General features: G+C 39.4%; 1 protein-coding gene across 4 annotated transcripts in view; it reads left to right on the plus strand.

Moving 5' to 3' along the window:
- The window catches only part of Aplp2 (amyloid beta precursor like protein 2), a 70628-nt gene that overhangs the window by 35588 nt on the left and 14429 nt on the right, over positions 1-20611 (plus strand). For 2 of the 4 annotated variants that reach the window (XM_026392398.2, XM_026392399.2), the window contains exons 3-10: positions 493-616; positions 10128-10240; positions 11347-11543; positions 11928-12127; positions 13186-13353; positions 16665-16795; positions 17779-17853; positions 19925-20083. In XM_026392398.2, the coding sequence (XP_026248183.1) occupies positions 493-616; positions 10128-10240; positions 11347-11543; positions 11928-12127; positions 13186-13353; positions 16665-16795; positions 17779-17853; positions 19925-20083 (1167 nt within the window). The remainder of the gene's footprint in view (positions 1-492; positions 617-10127; positions 10241-11346; positions 11544-11927; positions 12128-13185; positions 13354-16664; positions 16796-17778; positions 17854-19924; positions 20084-20611) is intronic. The other 2 variants (XM_026392400.2, XM_026392401.2) reach the window with 1 other exon arrangement.

Below are 20611 nucleotides of genomic sequence, written 5' to 3' on the forward strand. Positions count from 1 at the left end.
AAGGTCGTTCAAAGAAAATGAGATGCTTTAACTTACCAAGGCCAACATATAGAGCCAGGAATGAAATTTTGTTCTGTAATTTTAACAGATACTTCCATAGACTTGCCTTACCTAAAGAGGTTCATGAACTCAGTGATTTACTCATGCCCTGTAGAGGAACTTGATATCCAGTTGGATTTGTTTTGGGATGAAAGCCTGCTGCTTTTGTTTGTCCTTAAATACAGATTCCTTTTTAAAAGAGAATGCATAGGAGCAGTCAGAAATGTAACCTGTCAAAGGAAAACTAATAGTTTGTCTTTTTTTACTTGGTGACTTTAGTTGGAACCACAGGGGTGGTGGAGTGAAACTTCAGATTTATGTAGGATAAGATTAGAGCCTGAGTAAACTTAAATACTTATCCTAACTTGAAAGTGCATGTCCATCTGCAGGTCAATTTATTGTTATGTGCATGTTTTTGTTTTGTGTTTTTGTGTTTGTTTTTTTCCTTAACAGATGTATCCAGAACTGAAGATCACAAATGTGATGGAAGCAAACCAGCCTGTCAGTATTGACAATTGGTGCCGGAGGGACAAAAAACAATGCAAGAATCACATTGTTATACCTTTCAAGTGTCTTGGTAAGTGTTTTGAGTTACTTTTAACTTCTCCCTCATCTTTAAATTTAACTTTTTCTAGACATAACAGTGAAGTATCTGCATCTGTTAAGATGAACTTACGAGGGAATTTGTGCTTTGAATAGGCAGAACTTTCCTATGTTGGTGGTTGACTTCTCAGTGATTACTAACTGCCTTTTCCGTTGTAGGTGTTCTCAGTGTCTAGAGTAAGAGTACTGCCCAAGAGCAGTTCAGCTTTCCCCTCACATTAACAGTTTGAAATTAGTGTTTTACAATGATAGTAGAGAGGGGTGAATAGTAGAAAGTAGTCCAAGGAAAAGATTCTTTGTCTCCCTTACTTGAACTGCATTTGTACTGTTAGATTAGACTTCTGGTAGTGTTAGGGAGAAGGAAAAGTGACTCATGGTAAGTAACAGGTGCCAGGGCCAGATGCTATGGAACCCACCATCCTGATGGGTTTGGGGCTTACTGAGGTGTTTATGACTCCATTGATGGCATTAGCATTTGGAGCCAACTTAAATAAAGCTGTGATAGTATATTATTCAGCAACAGTGTTAATAGTCATCCTAACCATTCCTCATCTGACACATTCCATATTTGGTCATAGATGATAAAAGGGACAAAAAATGGGTTTAAATGATTCATGATAATCGTGTGTGTGTGTGTGTGTGTGTGTGTGTGTGTGTGTGTGTGTGTTTTGCTGGGAATTGAACCCAGGGCCTTGTGCAGGGGAGGGAAGCACTCCACCGATTGAGCTATATCTTCAGCCCAGATCCATGATAATCTTAACATAAATTTGGCATCAACAGTGACATCCTGAGGAGTTCTGTAGATACATCTATTTTGAGCTGTCAGTTAAACTTATTTCCCTCCCTCTCTTTAAAACATTTCCTTAAACTACAGACAGCAGCACAGTAGAATGCTATTTTTCTTTGCCTAACATTGAGCAAGCAAATAATAGGAAGAATCAGCACTTGAAGGAACAATATTTAAAATACTGAACAATTAACTTAGTTTTAAGAGCACTCAGTAGGGGGAAAGAGGGACAGTGTGCATGCTTTAACATTTACTTTAAAACTGAGCATCTTACAGTAGTGTAAAACTTGTCAAAATTTTTGTATGAAGCATTTTAAGGATATTCTTTCCTTTCATTTGACTCTGGGAAATCTCTGCCTATGAGGTTTCATTCATCATCGGTAACATTTTCAACTAAAAGTGAAACATGATAAACATAAATGTGTGTGTGTATATGTGTGTTGCCATGCTGAATATTGTACCCTGGGCCTTATGCATTCTGGGCAAGCACTCGACCTCTAAGCTACATCCCCAGGCTAAGAGATTATTTTTGAATATTTGTGGATAATAAATAGAAAGTACTTAAAATTATTTCTTTTGCATCCTTACCCCTAAAGATTTTGCATTCTAATCTTCCTATTTGTTCTTGTTACTTGCCAGCTTTACTGTACAGGTAGACTTCCAAGTGAACCTGGAACCTATGATTCTTCTATTATCATTTATCTCCCCATATCCATTTCAGTTTTCTTTTTCTTTTTTTTTTAAACCGTGGATTAAATACAGGGCCACTTAACCACTGAACCACATCCCCAGCCTTTTGAGACAGTATCTCACTAGGTTGCTTACAACTTTACTCAGTTGCTAAAGCTGGTTTTGAACCACTGATCCTCCCGCCTCAGCCTCCTGAACTGCTGGGATTATCAGCCACCATGCCCGTCCCATTTCAGTTTTCAAGTCAGCTCGATTTTTACCTCTTATATATGGCTTATATCCATGATTCCCAAACTGCTCCGAGGCACCCCAGGATTTGCAAGAAACTAAAAAGGACATATTTTATTTGCAGGATATATTTTATTTGCAAGGGAAACGTGACATATGCCAGATGTTCTTCAGACTGTTATCAGGAGGTAGTTTTATTTCAACATTATTTATCTTGTGAAAACTTCATATCTTTATGAAGCTGTGTTTTCAGTGGTTCCTGTGGAAAAAAGCAAGCATACCAGTAAAATCACTTTAGAAGAAGAAACAAGGGCCATGATATTCAGTCTGATTGCAATGTGGAGGGAGTTGTGCAGTGCCCAAAATGCACTTAATGGTTGGACACAGATACTTATTTAGTTTGTTTTTTGACCTAACTACTTACCTTTAATGTGTTTTTTAGTTGTAGATGGATACACAATACCTTCATTAATTAATTATTTTTTGAATGTGGTTCTGAGACTCAAACCCAGTGCCTCACACATGCAAGGCAAGCATTCTGCCACTGAGCTACAGACCCAACCCCTCTTTAAATTTTTTTTTTGGCCTAGGGGTGTTATGAAAAAAATGAGATATTTGGGGTGCTGTGAGTTGAGGAAATTTGTAAATTTCTGGATTATGTCCTCCATCAGATTCTCACTGCTCTAACTCAGGCTTTGGTCACTTCTTGTCTCCATCATGACAGCAGCCTCCACATATTTCTCTGTTCTGTTGTCCAGTCTGTTGCCCTTATGGTGATCTAAAGTGAAAATAAAGTTATGTCTCTCCTGTACGTAAAACTCTTTAGCATCTCTTCTTTACCTAAAATAATTTTGAAATTTCTTAGTATGACTTTAAAACTCCATAATCTGTTGGGCACAGTGGTGTATATCTATAAATCCAGCTACTTAGGAAGGTGAGAGAGGAGGATCATAAGTTCAAGACCACCTTGAGCAAGTTAGTGAGACCCTGTCTCAAAAGGAAAAGGGCTGGAGGTGTAACTCAATGGTAGAGTAACCATACCTGAGGCCCTGGATTCATTTCTTAGTACAAAATAAAAATAAAAATCACCTTCCATAATTTGCTGAACCTTGACTTTAATCCTGTCTTGATATCTACCACTTCTTGTTCCATGCTTTATTTAGTGTATGCATTTTGAGAGGAATGTCACAGAATTTTGTGACATTGTATTTATTATCAGTTGTGTGATGTCAATTTGTTGTGTTATTCTTGATCATGTTTATCTGCTGGCTAAGATGCTGTTTTGGTTTGGATATGAGATGCTTTGTTAATGCAATCAAGAGTCTGTCCTAGTTTGAATGGACTGACTGGGTGGGTAACCATAGGCTGGTGGGACATGGCTGAAGGAGCTATGTTACTGGGCATGTGCCCCCTTCTGTCTCCTCTATCTGCTTCCTGGCTACCACGAGGGAAGCAGCTTCCCTTCATCACACACTTCCCATGATATGCTGCCTCACTTTGGACTGAGACCTCTGAAACTGTAAGCCCCAAATAAACTTTCCCTCTATTTTTTTGTAGGATACTTTGGTCATAGGGATGCAAAAACTTAACTAAAACAGATGGTTTTAGATTTCAGTTATTTTATATGTATTCATTTTCCAGATTTGATCGTGGAAACCATTTTATGCTGTTTTCCTGTATCCTTTTAACATATCCCTGTCTTTCTTTGAGGGCTTACTTGCCTGGTACAAAAGATTCTCTAAGTGCATTCTGAATTTTCCCTTGCCCATGCCTGGAGTAAGCCATTTCTTTGATTTCTTAATGGGACTGGTAGCAGTGTTCAGGATTTGGGGTCCTGGGGATCTGGGCATTAGGAATGCTTACTGCTGCCAAGGGTGTGTTGCTTCTAGGCACACTCAATAAATGAAGCTAAGAAATATATGTATGTATTACATGTCCAGATGTACAAAAATCTACATTGCCTTATCGACCTGTGAGTGCATATTAAAACCAGTGAGCTGGATACTATGGTGCACGCGTATAATCCCAGCAGTTGGGGAGGTTGAGACAAGAGGATTGTGAGTTTGAAGCCAGCCTCAGCAAAAAAGCAAGGCACTAAGTAACTTAATGAGACCCAGTCTCTAAATAAAATACAAAAAGGGCTGGGGATGTGGCTCAGTGGTCCGGTGTCCTTGAGTTCAATCCCTGGGAACTACCCCCTGCCCCTCCCTGTCCCCCAAAACAAAACAAACTAACAACAACAACAAAAAAGGCTTCAAAGTGATAGCTCAAATTCCTGTATTCTCAGTATATTTTCTTCTTTGCCTGCTATTCCCACAACCAAATCTTGGCTTTTTAAAAAATTGGGTTTGTTGAGGTATAATTCACATGCTATACAATTTACTCATTTAAAAGTATGCAGTTTGACTGGAGATGGTTGCACTTACTTATAATCCCATGACTCAGGAAGCAGAGGCAGGATGATTGAAAGTTCCAGGCTCTGTGAATGTAGCTCAGTGGTGAAGTGTCCCTGGATTCAGCCCCCCACCCCAAGTTAAAAAAAAAAAAAATGAATGCTATATGTTGAAAGAGAGATTGCAATAGGGTGGTTGGCTTAAATCCTGAAATCTCCTTTAATATATTGCTGCCTAGCAAATCCAAAACATAGGCCAGCCAGAGCAAGGGTGAAGAAATGGGGAAAACAAGCTATGTATGTATTGATTGGGTGCCTTTATTAATTGATTTGGATATCACAGTGTTCTTACCTCTGTTTCTGGGCACTATTTTTGTTTGCTTGTTATTGTTTTTATTGGGTAGTATATTTCTTTTTTTCTTTCTCTCTCTCTCTCTCTCTCTCTCTCTCTCTCTCTCTCTCTCTCTCTCTCTGTATCAGGGATTGAACCCAGGGTTGCGTAACAGCCCAGCCTTTTTTTATATCTTATTTAGAGATAAGTTCTTACTGAATTGCTTAAGGCCTCAGCCTCCCAAGCCTCTGGGATTACAGATGTGTGCCATTGAGCCTGACTGCTAGGTAGTATCTTTATTACAGTTGATTAAGTTACAGTATTCATAATAAGTCCAGGGTTGGATTGTCTGAAGTTTTATGATGCTGCATGTCTATCGGTGTGGCTCTTTTAAATGTTGTATAGTAAATTTGGTGAGAAGGAACAGTTGAATAATCTTCTCCTTCCTCAAAATGAACCTTGTATCTTACATTACTACTGCCTTCTGGTTATCTATAAAATATATAATTTTATATTTGATATATACACACACACACACACACATACATACATACATACATACATACATACATACATGATAATAGTGACCCAAGTAGGACAGAGTAGGTGATGTGTGAAGAAGCAAAACTGACACCTGGGGATGTAACTCAGTGGTAGAGCACTTGCTTACTTGTATGAGGTCCTGAGTTCAATCCTCAGTACTTGGGGGTGGGAATGGGGGGCTGTTTAAAAAAAATGCAGCAAAACTGTAGGTACTGGTGGTGGTGGGGAGTTTAGTCATCTCTGACGTTTGTATGTGTACTGACTCCTATACTAAAGAAGAGAGTTTTATAAGTTCATGACTGATTTTGTTTTGGGTTATATTTGGATGGAGATTTGGACAGGGAATGTTACTGCACTGGGAAAACTACCAGAAAAATTCCCATTTAATAACTAAATCAAAACCAGTCTCAGAGGCTTTGAGATGCAGTCTTCAGCAGTTGTAGGTAGGTTGCAGTAACTTGTTTCATTGTAGGTGTTCCTTTGCAAGTCCTGTAGTCTTTGAATTCACAGTGGCCCCAAACATTATCTCTGTTAACAGTGTGGACCCTTGTGCAAGGTGAATGTTTCTGCTTGGATCCTTCAGTTCTTGGAGCACTCTTTACCTCAAAGATATCTACCAAAGATGGCTCCTACTTATTGCTTTAGGCTGTTTTCTTCCACCTGGGCAGTATCCTCCAAGAGTTCCATAAATGTATTCCTTTCCAGCTGGAGAGTACTTTTGCTGTAGGTTTATTTACACTCGTGGATGTTAGTGTTGGGGGCTTTCCCGAGTAGATAAACAGCCTTTGTTTTTCTGAAAGGAATTTCAGCAACTCTGAAAAAGCTTTAAAACCTGGAAGGCTGCCATGCCCCTGCTGGAGTGAGGTGGCATGAAAGAAAAACTGAATCTCAGAGAGTGAATAGAGTGAAAAGAGGTTGGAGATTAAGTCACAACTGAAGCTGTAGGTTAGGTTTTGCTGTATTGCCTTATGCATTGAACAGCAAAAACAATATAGCTTTATGTTTGTGTAGTGGCTTAGAAAATAATAGCCATTATATTGTGCTCCAGCAGGTTAAACTGAAGATTGTTACCACAAACTTGCATATAAACTTTTAAAGTGATACCAAACCATTTTCAGTGTTATATAAAACTGAATGAACACTGATCTTTCTACATAAATTTCCCCCCCCCAGAAGCTTCTGATAAGTGGTTTTAACAAAGGCAGAAAGTTGCAATAAATTGATAGAACGGATGCTGGGATTGAAATGTGTTTCCTCTTTTAGTTTACTTTTTAGAAGTTTGTTTTTCAACAAATGAAGTATGAGGTGTGGGGGAGGGGGCAAAAAGTCATTTCCATTTCTGACCTCAGTCAACCTGACTAACATTTTGGTGTGTAAGTGAAAATATTTTTCTTTGGATACATGTAGAAATGTGTATGCTTTGAGACCCCCCCCCCCACTCCAAAATCAGGCACAGTGGTGCACAACTGTAATCACAGATACTTTAGAATTTTGCATGGGAAAATCACAAGTTCAAGGCCAGCCTGGGCAACTGTAGTGAGACCTATCTCAAAACAAAACAACACAACACCCCCTCCCCATTTGTTTTTTTCTCAGTGGGATCATACTCTATATGTGCTGCTTTTTAAGTTCAGATTTAATAAACATCTATTATGTGTTACATGCATCTTTGGGTAAGAAACAAACCTAGTCTTAGAAGTTAACCACACTAAATGAGAGAGCTTAGGGATATATGGGGTGTGTTTATTACTTTTGTTTAATGCTTTTAAAGATAATATAATGCTTTTAAAGATATATATAGTAGTGAAATTGCTGTTTTAATTTTTTCAGTGTTGTAATTATCTGTATAAAACAAAAATAAAGTGCATTAACTATTGCTTCACTATAGATTGCTTTACAATTATGGTTGTATAGTTTACTTTGTGTAAAAGTAGTTGGGCAAGATTTTAAAATAACATTAACATCAATAGTTAAAACTTACAATTATAGTAACTGATTGGTTTGGTTTTTGTTCTCAACTTTTTCCGTGTCAGAAAGATGAGGCCGTTAATCCTTAGAATAAGAGATGGGAACTGAGGTACAGGCAGGTTAGATAATTTGCCTAAAATCACTCTACTAGTAAAGAACATTGCTGAGATTGAACCTTGGTGTTTAATCCTGTATACCCTGTCCCTTAAGTATATGCTTTTGTTGTCTTTTATCATAAATTAACAAGGCAAAAAATGCCTAGGTAATATAAAATTGTCAGTTAAACAATGTTAGTTGATGATTGGATGTCAGAATTTAAGTAGTTAGATCGAATTGCATTTAGATTGAATATCAGAGTTGGTTTTCCTAATAGAAGAGATCTTTTTTTTAGAGAGAGTGAGAGGAGAGAGAGAGAGAGAGAATTTTTAATATTTATTTTTTAGTTCTCGGCGGACACAACATCTTTGTTGGTATGTGGTGCTGAGGATCGAACCCGGGCCGCACGCATGCCAGGCGAGCGCGCTACCGCTTGAGCCACATCCCCAGCCCTAGAAGAGATCTTTTTTTACCACTACATTTTTTTGTCATTTTTAAATGAAATGAAGTTGTATGTCCAATTGATTGGTAAAGCTTGTATAATATAGGCACTGACTGCTCTAGAGCCTTCAGGGTCCTTGGAAGCAGCACTCTATCTAGCTTACCTTGGCATTCCTGATTTCATGTCAAATGGGGCAATTTGACTCCAAAAGTCCATGTACTGGTAGTGCTATGAAAACGTGTGTAACACTGTTTTCATGCTGGGAAACTATTTTCCGTTCCAAGTTAAAACACAAGGAACCACATCCTTTCCCCTTTTAAGAGCAGCAACTCCCTTCTTGAATCAGCTGGATAATAGAAGGACTGACTTTACTTTTGTACCATTTTTAACTTTTTCTCCCCTTTACCATAGATGTTAGCCTGCCTGCTTTTTTGTCCCATGTCCCTACAAAATGCAAAACACATATCCCTCCTTTTGTCTCTTTTCCTCTACTTAGATCCTTTATGGAGCATGTGGCTAATGAATCAGATTCACCTGGGAAGCAAATTACTGAGTTTACCCTTACACTACTGAATCAGAATTTAAGCAGTAATGCAGTGAGACAGACACACACACACACACACACACACACACACACACACACACCCCACTCAGCATTTTATTATGAAAAATTACAAACATATTCAAACAGGGATAGTAGTATTGCAAACCCACATTGCCCAGCTATATAATGGTCATCAGTTCAGGAGCCAGGATCACTTTATCTATGCTCTTGCCCCTCACCCCTGCTTATCTGGGTGATAACACCACCACCACCACCCCAAGAAAAATGTAGAATTAAAGAAAAAAATATAGTGAATACCTTTATGCTCTTTACCTGGATTCTCCAATTTTGCCTAATTTATTTGTGTGTGTATGGGGGTACTTTTTGGTTGCTCAACCATTTGAAAATAAGTTGGGACATCCTAAAAGTTCACTTCTAAATGCTTTACTTTGTGTTTCCTAAGACCAAGGACATTCTCCTTTGTAATGATAATATATTTACTACATTTTGGAAGTTTCTGTAAGTATTCAAATAATGCCCTTTTATAGCCTCTTATATTTTATTTGTGTGTGTGTGTGTGTGTGTATGTGTGTGTGTGTGGTCTTAGGGATTGAACACAGGGCATTGTGCATGCAAGGTGAGCACTCTACCAACGGAGCTATATCCCCAGCCCTTTATAGCCTCTTTTAAAATAAAAATCACACATTACGTTTGATCTAGAACAGTTCCTCAGTCTTTATGTTTATAAATATTTAATGACAGTGACATTTTTTGAATCCAAGCCATTTGTTTAACAGAATATTCCAGAATTTGGATTTGTCTTACTATTTTATCGTGAACATATTCAGGTGGTATGTTTTGGTAGGTGATATTTTCTTCTCAGGATATCACCCATGTCAACTTGTCTGTTATTAATGATATTTAGTTGATCACCTTGTTAAGGTAGTTTTGCTAGCATTTCCCATTGTAAAGGTACCTTTACCTCTTTATAATTAAACATCCATTGATGATTTTTACTTTAATCAATTTGTCTAGTATAAGGTTCATCTATACTTCAATATTAGTTTCTGGGGCATTTTGTGATTAGAGGAGATATGGGCCAAATTAGGAAAGTAAGAAGCTAGGAATATTGTTCCCATGAATCTAGAGGTCAGTGGGAGTGGCTGTATATATATTTGAGATGGTCATGAAGGGGGATCCTATTCATGTCCCCTTGTCATGTCTTGCTAAAAGCCTTCAATGGGACTTCGAGGGAGTGTGGTTAGGGAAACATGAGGAAAGCTGCTGGCATTGTGGCCCTGATGCATTGATGATTTCTTGTGCCCACACCTGCTTTTGAGCATTAGCGACTGCTCCTGTAAACACCTGACTATGTAGCTGTCATTAGTCTGGCATGTAAGTCCTTTCTGCCTTGAATCATAATCAGATTTGCCTCTGACAAAGGTTCTTTTTTTTTTTTTCCAGTGGGTGAATTTGTAAGTGATGTTCTGCTAGTTCCAGAAAAGTGCCAGTTTTTTCACAAAGAACGGATGGAGGTGTGTGAGAATCACCAGCACTGGCACACAGTAGTCAAAGAGGTAAGTGAGTGGATGGGGAAAAGTAAAGCATTGTACCTGTTAGAAGAGAAAGTAATATTGGTGTCCAAAACCTCACCATGCCTTTCAGTTATTTTTTTTAATTACTTCTTTCTATCTTCTATATTAAAAATGCATGGGAGAGGAATAGAAAGTACAGCTTAGATTGTCCGACTTCTAAAATTCAAGCTATTATAGGGCTAGAGATGTGGCTTAGTTGTAGAGTATTCACCGCACCCTGGATTCTATCCCCAGCATCAAAAAAAAATAGTGAAGTTTCTCTCTTCATTTGAGCTGGGTGTAGCTTATTAATACAGCACTTGCCTAGTAGGCATGAAGTTTGATTCCTAGCACACACACACACACACAGAAGAGATTAAAAGGCTGTTAGGCAGGGGTTGTACATGCTTTCAGCAGGCCTCCTCTCTACTAAGGATTGTGTGGAAATAGCCAATTCTAGAAAAACTGGATACGGAATATAAACCTCAGAATTGGTTGCCATTTCTCTGTTCTGCTGGAGAGAAACACTTATTCTGGTCATCTGTAGTTTGATTGGTTCTTCAGTCAGTAGTCTTTTCTTTATTCAAATTCTGAAGTAGTATCTATACCAGTATAGTAAAAATTAGCATTAGTCATCTTTAATAAGTGTTGATAATCAGTAGAAGAAACTCCCACTTCCTTAAATTTTTTTTTTTCAAATTTGGACTTTTAATTGTTTTGGCTCATCTGATGCTATAAGTTGGGTATAACTTTTTTTTTTTTTTTGGAGGTACTAGGAATTAAATCAAAGGCCTCACACATACGAAGCAAGTGCTTAACCACTGAGCTACATCCCCAGCCCTTTTTATTTTTAAGATGATATTGTTAAGTTTATAGGCAGTCCTCAAATTTGTGATCCTTTTGCCTCAGTCTTCCAAGTAGCTGGGATTATAGGCATGCACTATGTCCAGTTAATAAATCTTATAGTATCACAACTTTTTGGCTGGTAAGTTGTGTGTCTGTAAGAGAAAGCATTACTTAGTGATTTGATAAGGGTTTCTTTGGGATAAAGACAGGTATCAGAAGTCTTTGTGGAATATGTTTTGATGTGGTCTGTGGTTTTCCTTTAGGCATGTCTGACTCAGGGAATGACTTTATATAGCTATGGCATGCTGCTGCCCTGTGGAGTAGACCAGTTCCATGGCACCGAATATGTGTGTTGCCCTCAGACAAAGGTTATTGACTCTGTAGACTCTACTGTGTCAAAAGAAGAAGAAGAGGAAGAAGAGGAGGAAGATGAAGAGGAAGACTATGATATTTATAAAAGGTAAATTCTTGTCCTGAGCTCTGAAATAATTTAGCACTTCTGTAATAATGGCTGTTGGCTGCTAGTTCCTCACTTTTGGATAAGGTGGGCATACCCTTGTAATGCTAGAATTGATTCAACCTGCATTTCATTCTGATTGAAGCTGTGACTTTTGGCTTTTTATTGTTTTGGGCCACATTATGTACTGCAGGTTAATGTAGTCTATGTTCACTAACTCTTCCCTTTTGCTGATGTAGCTAGGCTGAGGGCTTTCATGGCATAGTTACATATAAGTTGAGTTTATTTCCTGTCTCTCTTTTTGTGTTTGAGACTAGGGAAGGCAATCATTGTGCTTTGTGTGTAGAATTGATATTAACCTTCCTTTATTTTTATTGTGGCCTTTAGTGAATTTCCCACTGAAACAGATTTGGAAGACTTCACAGAGGCAGCTGTGGACGAGGAGGATGAGGAAGGGGAGGAAGTGGTAGAAGACCGTGATTACTACTATGACACCTTTAAAGGAGATGACTACAATGAGGAGAACCCAACTGAACCCAGCAGCGAGGGAGCTATTTCAGACAAAGAAATTGCTCATGATGTTAAAGGTAACCCAGTTTAAAGCTGTGGCTTTAAAATCCATGTGATCATTATTTAATGGTGAAGGCATACAGATTCTAAGTAATCAGGTAAGTCTCAGAAGGAAAGGTGGTATTTCTGTGCTGAAGGGGAATTCTGCTTTTCTGTGTAGTGGTAGAGCGGTGAAGTGATGTTAGCAGTAAGCAGGCATGCATGACCAGGAAGAGATATGGGGTTGACTCAGAAACAGAGTTTGCTTTGTAAGAGTTTAGAAAATAAAAGGCAATATCGTCTGTCAGCAGGATTATTCCACATCTATCCTTCTCCTCTCAAGTCTTAACTTTTAGGATGGAATAGCTTGCTGGGTTTTTCTTTCACTAAGTATATTCTAATCTGTAGGCTGCTCCATCTGTTCAGGTATCTGTAGCTGGTAGGTTGAAATTGAATGATCTTGTCAACTTTAGTTTTAACAAAGAAGGTTGTGATAGTTCCAGAGAGCACATGGCCTCTGCTCATTGTGTATTTGAAACCAGTTAGGATCTGAAGAATTTTAAAACCCAACTGGGAGAAAATTAATTGGTCTAGAAATTTATGATTCATCTTGGAGAATATGAAAATAGGAACACTTGTCCTTTGTAGGCACTTCAGTGTTTGCTGTGGGTATCACCACTTAAAATAACTTTTCTGCCTGCATTGACTCCTTTGGGTCCTTGAAACCACTAAAATAGACAAACCAGGATCTATTTCCATTGAACAGATAAAAAAAAAATGAAAAACTCATGAGGCTATGAGAGACTCCTCTTTGTTAACCTGTGTGTCGATCTAGTCTCAGATGGTGCAAAAAAAGTGTTTTGTTTTTAATTTTAATTTATTAAAAATCTCCATTCCCCTATGTTTTTGTCACATGGAAAGTGACTTCATCCACAGAACCCCTGACCTGTGTTGGTGAGTTAGGTCAGCCAGGGCCTTAATTTCCTGTGTGGTCCCCCATTACCAACACCTGGTTTTATCGTGGCCGGCCTGTAGCATTTTGAAGCATTTGAAGCACTGCCTCTGCTCTGCTGATACTCTGACCATTTTCACACAGCTGTCTGCTCCCAGGAGGCGATGACGGGGCCTTGCCGGGCTGTGATGCCTCGTTGGTACTTCGACCTCTCCAAGGGAAAGTGCGTGCACTTTATATATGGCGGCTGCGGCGGCAACAGGAACAATTTTGAGTCTGAGGATTATTGTATGGCTGTGTGTAAAGCGATGAGTAAGTCCCGCCTTGCGCTGGCCCTGTGCAGCAGCGCTGTCCTGTCCAGCGTTCTGTCTCTCCCGGCCGTCCTCGTGGCTGCATCTGTGACATGTTTCCGCCGACTCAGGTGTTTGCTGTCAGTCGTTTTCCCCTCATCTTTGTGCTTCCTAGACTGAGGCTTTGCTTTCCTGTTGGCAGTAGTAAGCTCAGTTTTCCATGTCCCGTGCTCCCCTTGTGTCTGCTGGACGTTTAGTGGTGGTGGTGGTGGTAGTGTTGTGTGCCTTCCCTGGCGCAGTGGGTGGCCACAGCCAGGGGCTTGTTTTTTCTCATCCAGACTTGGAGTCTATAAGTGCTAAGGGTGCTCTGGTATTGGTTGGGAAGCATTCATGATTGAAAGGCACCAAAGGGTAACTGAATAGTCCTGAGTTCCGTCCATGATTGTATTCTAAGTTTTACCTCATTTTTGGGGGGGCGGGTACTGGGGATTGAACCCACGGGTGCTTAATCACTGAGCCGTATCCCCAGCCCTTTTTTATATGTTAAGAGACAGGGTCTCATTGAGTTATTAGGGCCTCACTGAGTTGCTGAGGCTGGCTTTGAACTTGAGAGCCTCCTGCTTCAGCCTCTCAAGCAGCTGGGATTTCAGGTGTGCACCACTGCACCCAGCCTGAGTTTTGCCTCAGTTTTGCTTCTTAATCTCATCTTTGAACCACTCTGTTACCGAACCCTGTGATGCCACCTAATGGAATGCCCACTTTTAAAAAGAGCAACAATATTTTAGGGATTCCATAATACCGAAAATACCTTGCATTATTTACTCTAAGGATAGAGCTTTGTAGCTGAGTACTATTTCTTTAATATATTGGAAACCTGGGGTCATGCAGGACTTTAGGAAATGAGGAGATTTTAGTTTGTGTTTTTTTGGTCTCAGAGAAACTACTACTCAGTACAGTAGTTCAATTGAGTTGGATTTATGTTAGACAGGTAGGAAGAGTTTTTCTTGTCAAGCCCCTCTTAACCTGGTGGTACCTATCCATGTGCTGGGAAAATCCTCAAGCCAGGCAGTTTTCTTTCGTTCCTACTCTGGAATTCATCAGGATGACTTGCTGCCTGTTCCTGGTATTTGCTCTAGAGGTCCCGGTGGGGATGTAGTTTCTGATGGTTTTTCATTTCATTCAGATACCTTCATGCTCCCTCTTTTTTCTTTCTCATAAAGAGTTTTAAAATCTTTATTGAATTCAGCATGCTTTCAGAGCTTCTACTCTGAAAGTTGCTGTATTTGGAAAAGACTGTTATTTCAATCAGTTAAAAAGGTGAAAGAGAGTGAGCTTTAGGAACTTTGGTACAAAAACTTTACCAAGGAAAGATTTAGTGATAAAAATTATTGCTTTGCAAAACTATTCAAACTAAGAATCAATACAATTTCCGTAATTGGGGCCCTTTAAAGATCTCACAGAATACAGAGGTGGCAACCTCTATCCAAAGGCTCAAATAAATAGTCTTCTGAGATACCTTGGAATGGAAGGTCTGTGAAATCCGTGTGGCTTTGGGGAAATTGCGGAAGAGAAATTCTGTTTGTGTGCTAGGGGGAGGGTTTGCTGGCTGGAGGGCTTTGAAGGTCTAGAGCATCAGGTTTCTAGTGGTCGTGTTTGTGTCCCTCTTCAGAGGGTCTGAGGCAAGTAGATGTGCTAGCTTCATGAATTGTAGTGATTTTGCTCTGAGCCCTTTGTGTCTTTAGAAGTAAATCTCTAGACATGCTGTCCTCTTCCCCTTTTGTTCCCATGGAGGGTGGAGGCACACTGTGTTTTGCATTATGTGTATTCTCCCCAGTGATAGAAACCATCCTCAACTCATGAGCCTGCAGACATGTGTCCCTGATAATGATGTGCATTTAGCACAAAGGACTTGAATTCTCCTTGACTGAATTTTTTAGTTTCTTGGAGAATGTGATCTGTCTGCTCTTTAAACTTATTTGGGACTCAGATATTCTTCACATGATTTTATTCTAGGTTTATTAAAGGGAGCAAAGAAGATTCTTCTGATGGAAAAACTTCGGAGTGATTGGCTAATCTGTAGTAATATTTTTATTAGTCACATTTTTTTTAGTATTTATTTTTTAGTTGTAGTTGGACACAATATCTTTATTTTATTTTTATGTGGTGCTGAGGATCGAACCCAGGGCCTCACACATGCTAGGCAAGTGCTCTACCGCTAAGCCACAATCCAAGCCCTAGTCAGAATGATTAAAATGACATAGTTCTGGAAATTGGGTGAATTTGTTTCCAAGGTAGAAATTAGTTGTATTTTGGCATTTGTCATGATAAACAAGTTACACATTATTCCTCCCTGGTTTGGGAAATCTTGAATGAATTGGGCTAACACATAATTCCAGAGGTGTTTCTTAAGAAGTTAGCCAAGTGAACTTGCTCCCTTCTCAGTTCTTTCTCTTAGAGATTAAACTCCATTATACTTACACTTACTTGCCTGGTGCTAGTAAGAGATTATGTGTGAACAACAGTGAGGTGAGGGGTTGTCCATTCCAATGGGCTTATGTTTGGACAGATGCCCAGAAAGGCCCTTTGGTCAGTGTCATGAGTCCAATAAGACCAAGGTATCTTCACATCCATGGAAGGTGTCCTTCTAAACTACAGAAACTTAGTTTTACTTTTACCCCAATTATCCCCTAATAATTGGGGATGGGTGTAAGAGTCCTTCAGTGATATTGAAAACTCAAAAATTATATCTAGAGTGAGTTGGGCTTTCTCTACCCAGTCTATATTTAAAGACTGTTTAGCCAGTTTCCTGAAGCAAGCTAGGATCTAAGGATTGCCAAAAGAGTAAAAGTAAGTTCCTCAAAAATGTATACATTTGTGGAAGTGCTTCTACAGGGTCTAATTTCATGCTGGTCCCTATTCAGACACCATTAGTTGATGATCAGTAAGGTGGCTGTTTTTTTAAAAATGGTTTTCAGGTTTCACATTATGAAGGGAAGACATAAAAGCAGCTTCTCTTTTTCTGCACTGCAGTCCAGAGTGGATGCCTCATGAGTGACGAAAATACCAGGGGACTGAGCTACCAATAAATTGGTGAATTAGCATGGACTGACATGGTTGATGAATATTGTGTAAAGAATATTGCCCACTGTAATCCAACAAAGTGAAGACTTGGCAGACAGTAGCACCCTGTACTTGTAGTAAGGCATGACACAAATTGAGTCCATCTTGCAGGTCCTGAGCTTGGTTTTCTTCCTAAAGCACTGTGCAGTTTTAACACTGCATCTGACTGATCCCTGACCCTCAAAGCAAACTCCTTCTGTAATTTTGTTTCAGTTCCTCCAACTCCTCTGCCAACCAATGATGTTGATGTATATTTTGAGACCTCTGCAGATGATAATGAGCATGCTCGCTTCCAAAAGGCTAAGGAACAGTTGGAAATTCGGCACCGCAACCGAATGGACAGGGTAAACTTAGGCAATTCTGTTATTCTTCATGGTGCTTGGCAGTTAAGTAGCATGGGGGTTTGGGTTTTTTTTTGGGGGGGGGGGGCTTGTTTTGTTTTCTTTAGCTGGGGATTCAACTTTAGTCAAAGAAAGAGACACCATCTTTCTAGAATGTTGTGTAATGGGTAAGGAATAGTGAGGTTCCAGAGTATCAGGGGAACTCCTGCTGGATGGGTGAGTCCTTGCCTACCCTGTCTCCATAAGGATATAGTTGCTGTATGACATGATGCAGACACTGCAGAGCTCTTCCTGTAGCTATTACTCACTTGTTGCTTTTCTTTGCCATCACTGGCTTTAAATACCACTGCCTGTGGAAGGTTCTGAAGTCTCAGAGACTTTCGTTTCCTTAAGAGCATTCTAAGTTCAGAGCAGTGAGAGCCCAGAGTATAGCTTCCTCCTGAATGCACTTAGTACTGAGAAGAGATTGACACAGGAAAATCTTGCTTGGCCTGAGCTCTCCCTCCAATACCTGTACCTCACCTGCATTGAGCATTACCATATAGGAAATGCTCATTATGTTCTCCATAGCAGTTCTGAGAAATAGGTATTAAACTCAATTTTTTTTAAATAACTTTTTATTTTGTGTGGTGCTGAGGACCGAACCCAGCGCCCCACGCATGCCAGGCGAGCGCTCTGCCTCTGAGCCCCAGCCCCAGCCCTAACCTCAATTTTTTAGGGGAGTAGACTAAGGCACAGAGACTTTTAAAGTAACTAATCGAAGATTATATAACAAGGTGGTCATGGAATTGAGGCTCCATCTGGGGACAGTTGAGGCCTACAACCTTCTGAGGCAGCAGCAACCCTGAATTCTTAAGGGAGCACATGATGCAGTTTCCTTTTGCACAGTTTCCGACACTGGATTCAGTGCCTGGCAGTATTTTTAGAAAATGGGGAAGTTGTTTCAGAGGATTGTTCTCTGGTGAAGTGTTTTTAACCTTTTGTAGGTAAAGAAAGAGTGGGAAGAGGCAGAGCTTCAAGCCAAGAACCTTCCCAAGGCAGAGAGGCAGACCCTTATTCAGGTAAGATGCCTTCTCCAAGGATAAAGCATCCACCTACCAGTTAAAAATATGGTCAAAGCCAAACTCCTAGGAAATTTAAATTTGGCACCTCTTTTTATTCAGGGGCTTAAGTTACAAGGAAGTAACCTATTTTTCTCTTTTCACCTCTAGTATTACTCACCTACAGTAGAAGGAAACCAAACCCCCTCCCAGAGTATACTTAATTCATGCCAGGAAGTAACCTCAGCTTAGCTGCCACTTGTTAATCTGCTTTCCTGGCAAAAGTTCTCTGTCATCTTTGTTCTTGGGCTATGACTTGTTTTTCAGCAGTACTGATTTACTTATTTATTGGCAGAATGAAAAGTCAAAAGGCAGAAAACAATGATATAAGTTCATCTCTAATTTTGTAAAAATACAGCCTTAAAATCATAGTAGTTAACTATATTCCCCTTCAGCAAAAGAAAGTTGCTAGGAATAGGGACAGCAATTTATAGGACTGCTTTAGTTTTGGAAAACAAATATATATATATATATATATATATATATATATATATATACACACTTTTTTTTTTTTTTTTTTTTGGCTGCAGGGGTGGCGGGGCAGGCACAGTGTGCTAGGGATTGAATTTAGGGACTTACTTGAGCTAAACACACTCTGCCATTGAGCTATACCCTAGACCCTGACTACATTTTAAATTAGTTCATTTCTTACTAACTTTTTCTTCTTGTGATATTAGTTCTTTTCTGGAAGACCTTTGCTTTCTTATCAATGACTTAGAAAAATCTTAAGAGTTACAAGCCAGTGCATCTTATGCAAGGAAATTAAATTCAGCAGCCTCTAAATTGTACCTCTAAACCTGGCTAGATATCTCATAGATAACTTGCCCTTCACAACTTTAAGGCATGATTCAGCATAACTTACCACATTATTGTATTATGTTTGAAAGTATATTTACTACTGCTTGCCAATTTCAGGGTTTGGAAGTTAGTCCCTTGCTTAACATGGAAAAAAACCATTGATTGATTGATTTAGGACTGAAAATTGGTGCAGCCATTTTTTTTTATTGGTTGTTCAAAACATTACAATGCTCTGGACATATCATATTTCATACATTTGATTCAAGTGGGTTATGAACTCCCATATTTACCACATATACAGATTGCAGATTCACATTCATGTTTATACATACTGCCATACTAGTGTCTGTTGTATTTTGCTACCTTTCCTATCCCCTTCCTATCTCCCCTCCCCTCCCTTCCCCTCCCCTCTCTTTATTCCATCTACTGTAATTCATTTCTCTCTCTCGTTTTTTTCCCCCTTTCCCCCTCACATCCTCTTATATGTAATTTTGTATAACAATAAGAGTCTCCTTCCATTTCCATGCAATTCCCCTTCTCTCTCCCATTCCCTCCCACCTCTTGTCCCTGTTTAATGGTAATCTTCTCATGCTCTTCCTCCCTGCTCTGTTTTGAGTTGCCCTCCTTATATCAAAGAAGACATTCGGCATTTGTTTTTTAGGGATTGGCTAGCTTCACTTAGCATAATCTGCTCTAATGCCATCCATTTCCCTGCAAATGCCATGATTTTGTTATTTTTTAGTGCTGAGTAATATTCCATTGTGTATAAATGCCACATTTTTTTTTTTTTATCCATTCATCTATTGAAGGGCATCTAGGTTGGTTCCACTGTATATTTATTTTTTGTGGTGCAGGGAATCAAACCCAGGGCCTTGTGCATGCTAGGAAAGCTCTCCACCACTAAGATACCCTGTCAGCCTTGTGTTATTCCTTTATTGCAGTGTACACTGAAAAATACAGATATTGAGCTTGAGTTTGCAGTGCTAGTAATTTCAGTTACAGAAATGCTAGGAGTTCCTCTAACATTGAGATTTAACTTACTTTTTTAGTTAAGGAAGTATTTATCATGGTAGAACTCAGAAGCATATCTTGATCTTACCCTCACTTTACTCTCTGAACCTGTTACTGTCTTGCATAGACACTGGGCATGGAGAAACGTGTGAGCCTAAGGGCATTTGCTTAGACTTCCTCCAGGTATTGAAAATTAAATGTTATTCCTTCTTTCACGGGTTAGCACTTCCAAGCTATGGTTAAAGCATTAGAGAAGGAAGCAGCTAGTGAGAAGCAGCAGCTGGTGGAAACCCACCTGGCCCGTGTGGAAGCCATGCTGAACGACCGTCGACGGATGGCTCTAGAGAATTACCTGGCTGCCCTGCAGTCTGACCCCCCTCGGGTGAGTTGTAGTCAGAGCAGAATCACTCTTGAGTTGTCTTCTCAGTGTTATTCACCCTAAAATGATGCCAGTTTATGTCATACAGGTTGGTAAAATTTACATATTTCTGACAAGTTTTGGCAGTGCTGATGGTAAAGAAAAAAGATTAGGATAGAAAAGGTATTATGTAGAAAAGCATAACCTCAGGATATTGTTTAAGAATTAACACAATTTATGCATTTTCTGTCATAGCCTTATTTTCAAAGAATAAAAATTTGCTTTCTATGAATGAAGGCTTTTGGACCAGTTCCATTCAAAAAGAAAAAGGTGAAGTAATTTATATTGAAACTCTTGGGTGAGCAATCTCAACCTTTTTTTTTAGTCTCTTAATTCTAACCTGCCTTGCTTTTGGGAAATGGGAAGTATTGGAAGGATATTTGTATCCTTTCTGAGTGAGTTGGTATACTCTTCTCTTTAGGGTGACATAGGAGACTTCCTAACTTATAATTCAGATGTCAAGAGGCTTAGCCAAGAAAGAAGACTATTAGA

The sequence above is a fragment of the Urocitellus parryii genome, chromosome 4 (genome assembly GCF_045843805.1).
Source record: "Urocitellus parryii isolate mUroPar1 chromosome 4, mUroPar1.hap1, whole genome shotgun sequence".
Taxonomy (NCBI): Eukaryota; Metazoa; Chordata; class Mammalia; order Rodentia; family Sciuridae; genus Urocitellus; species Urocitellus parryii.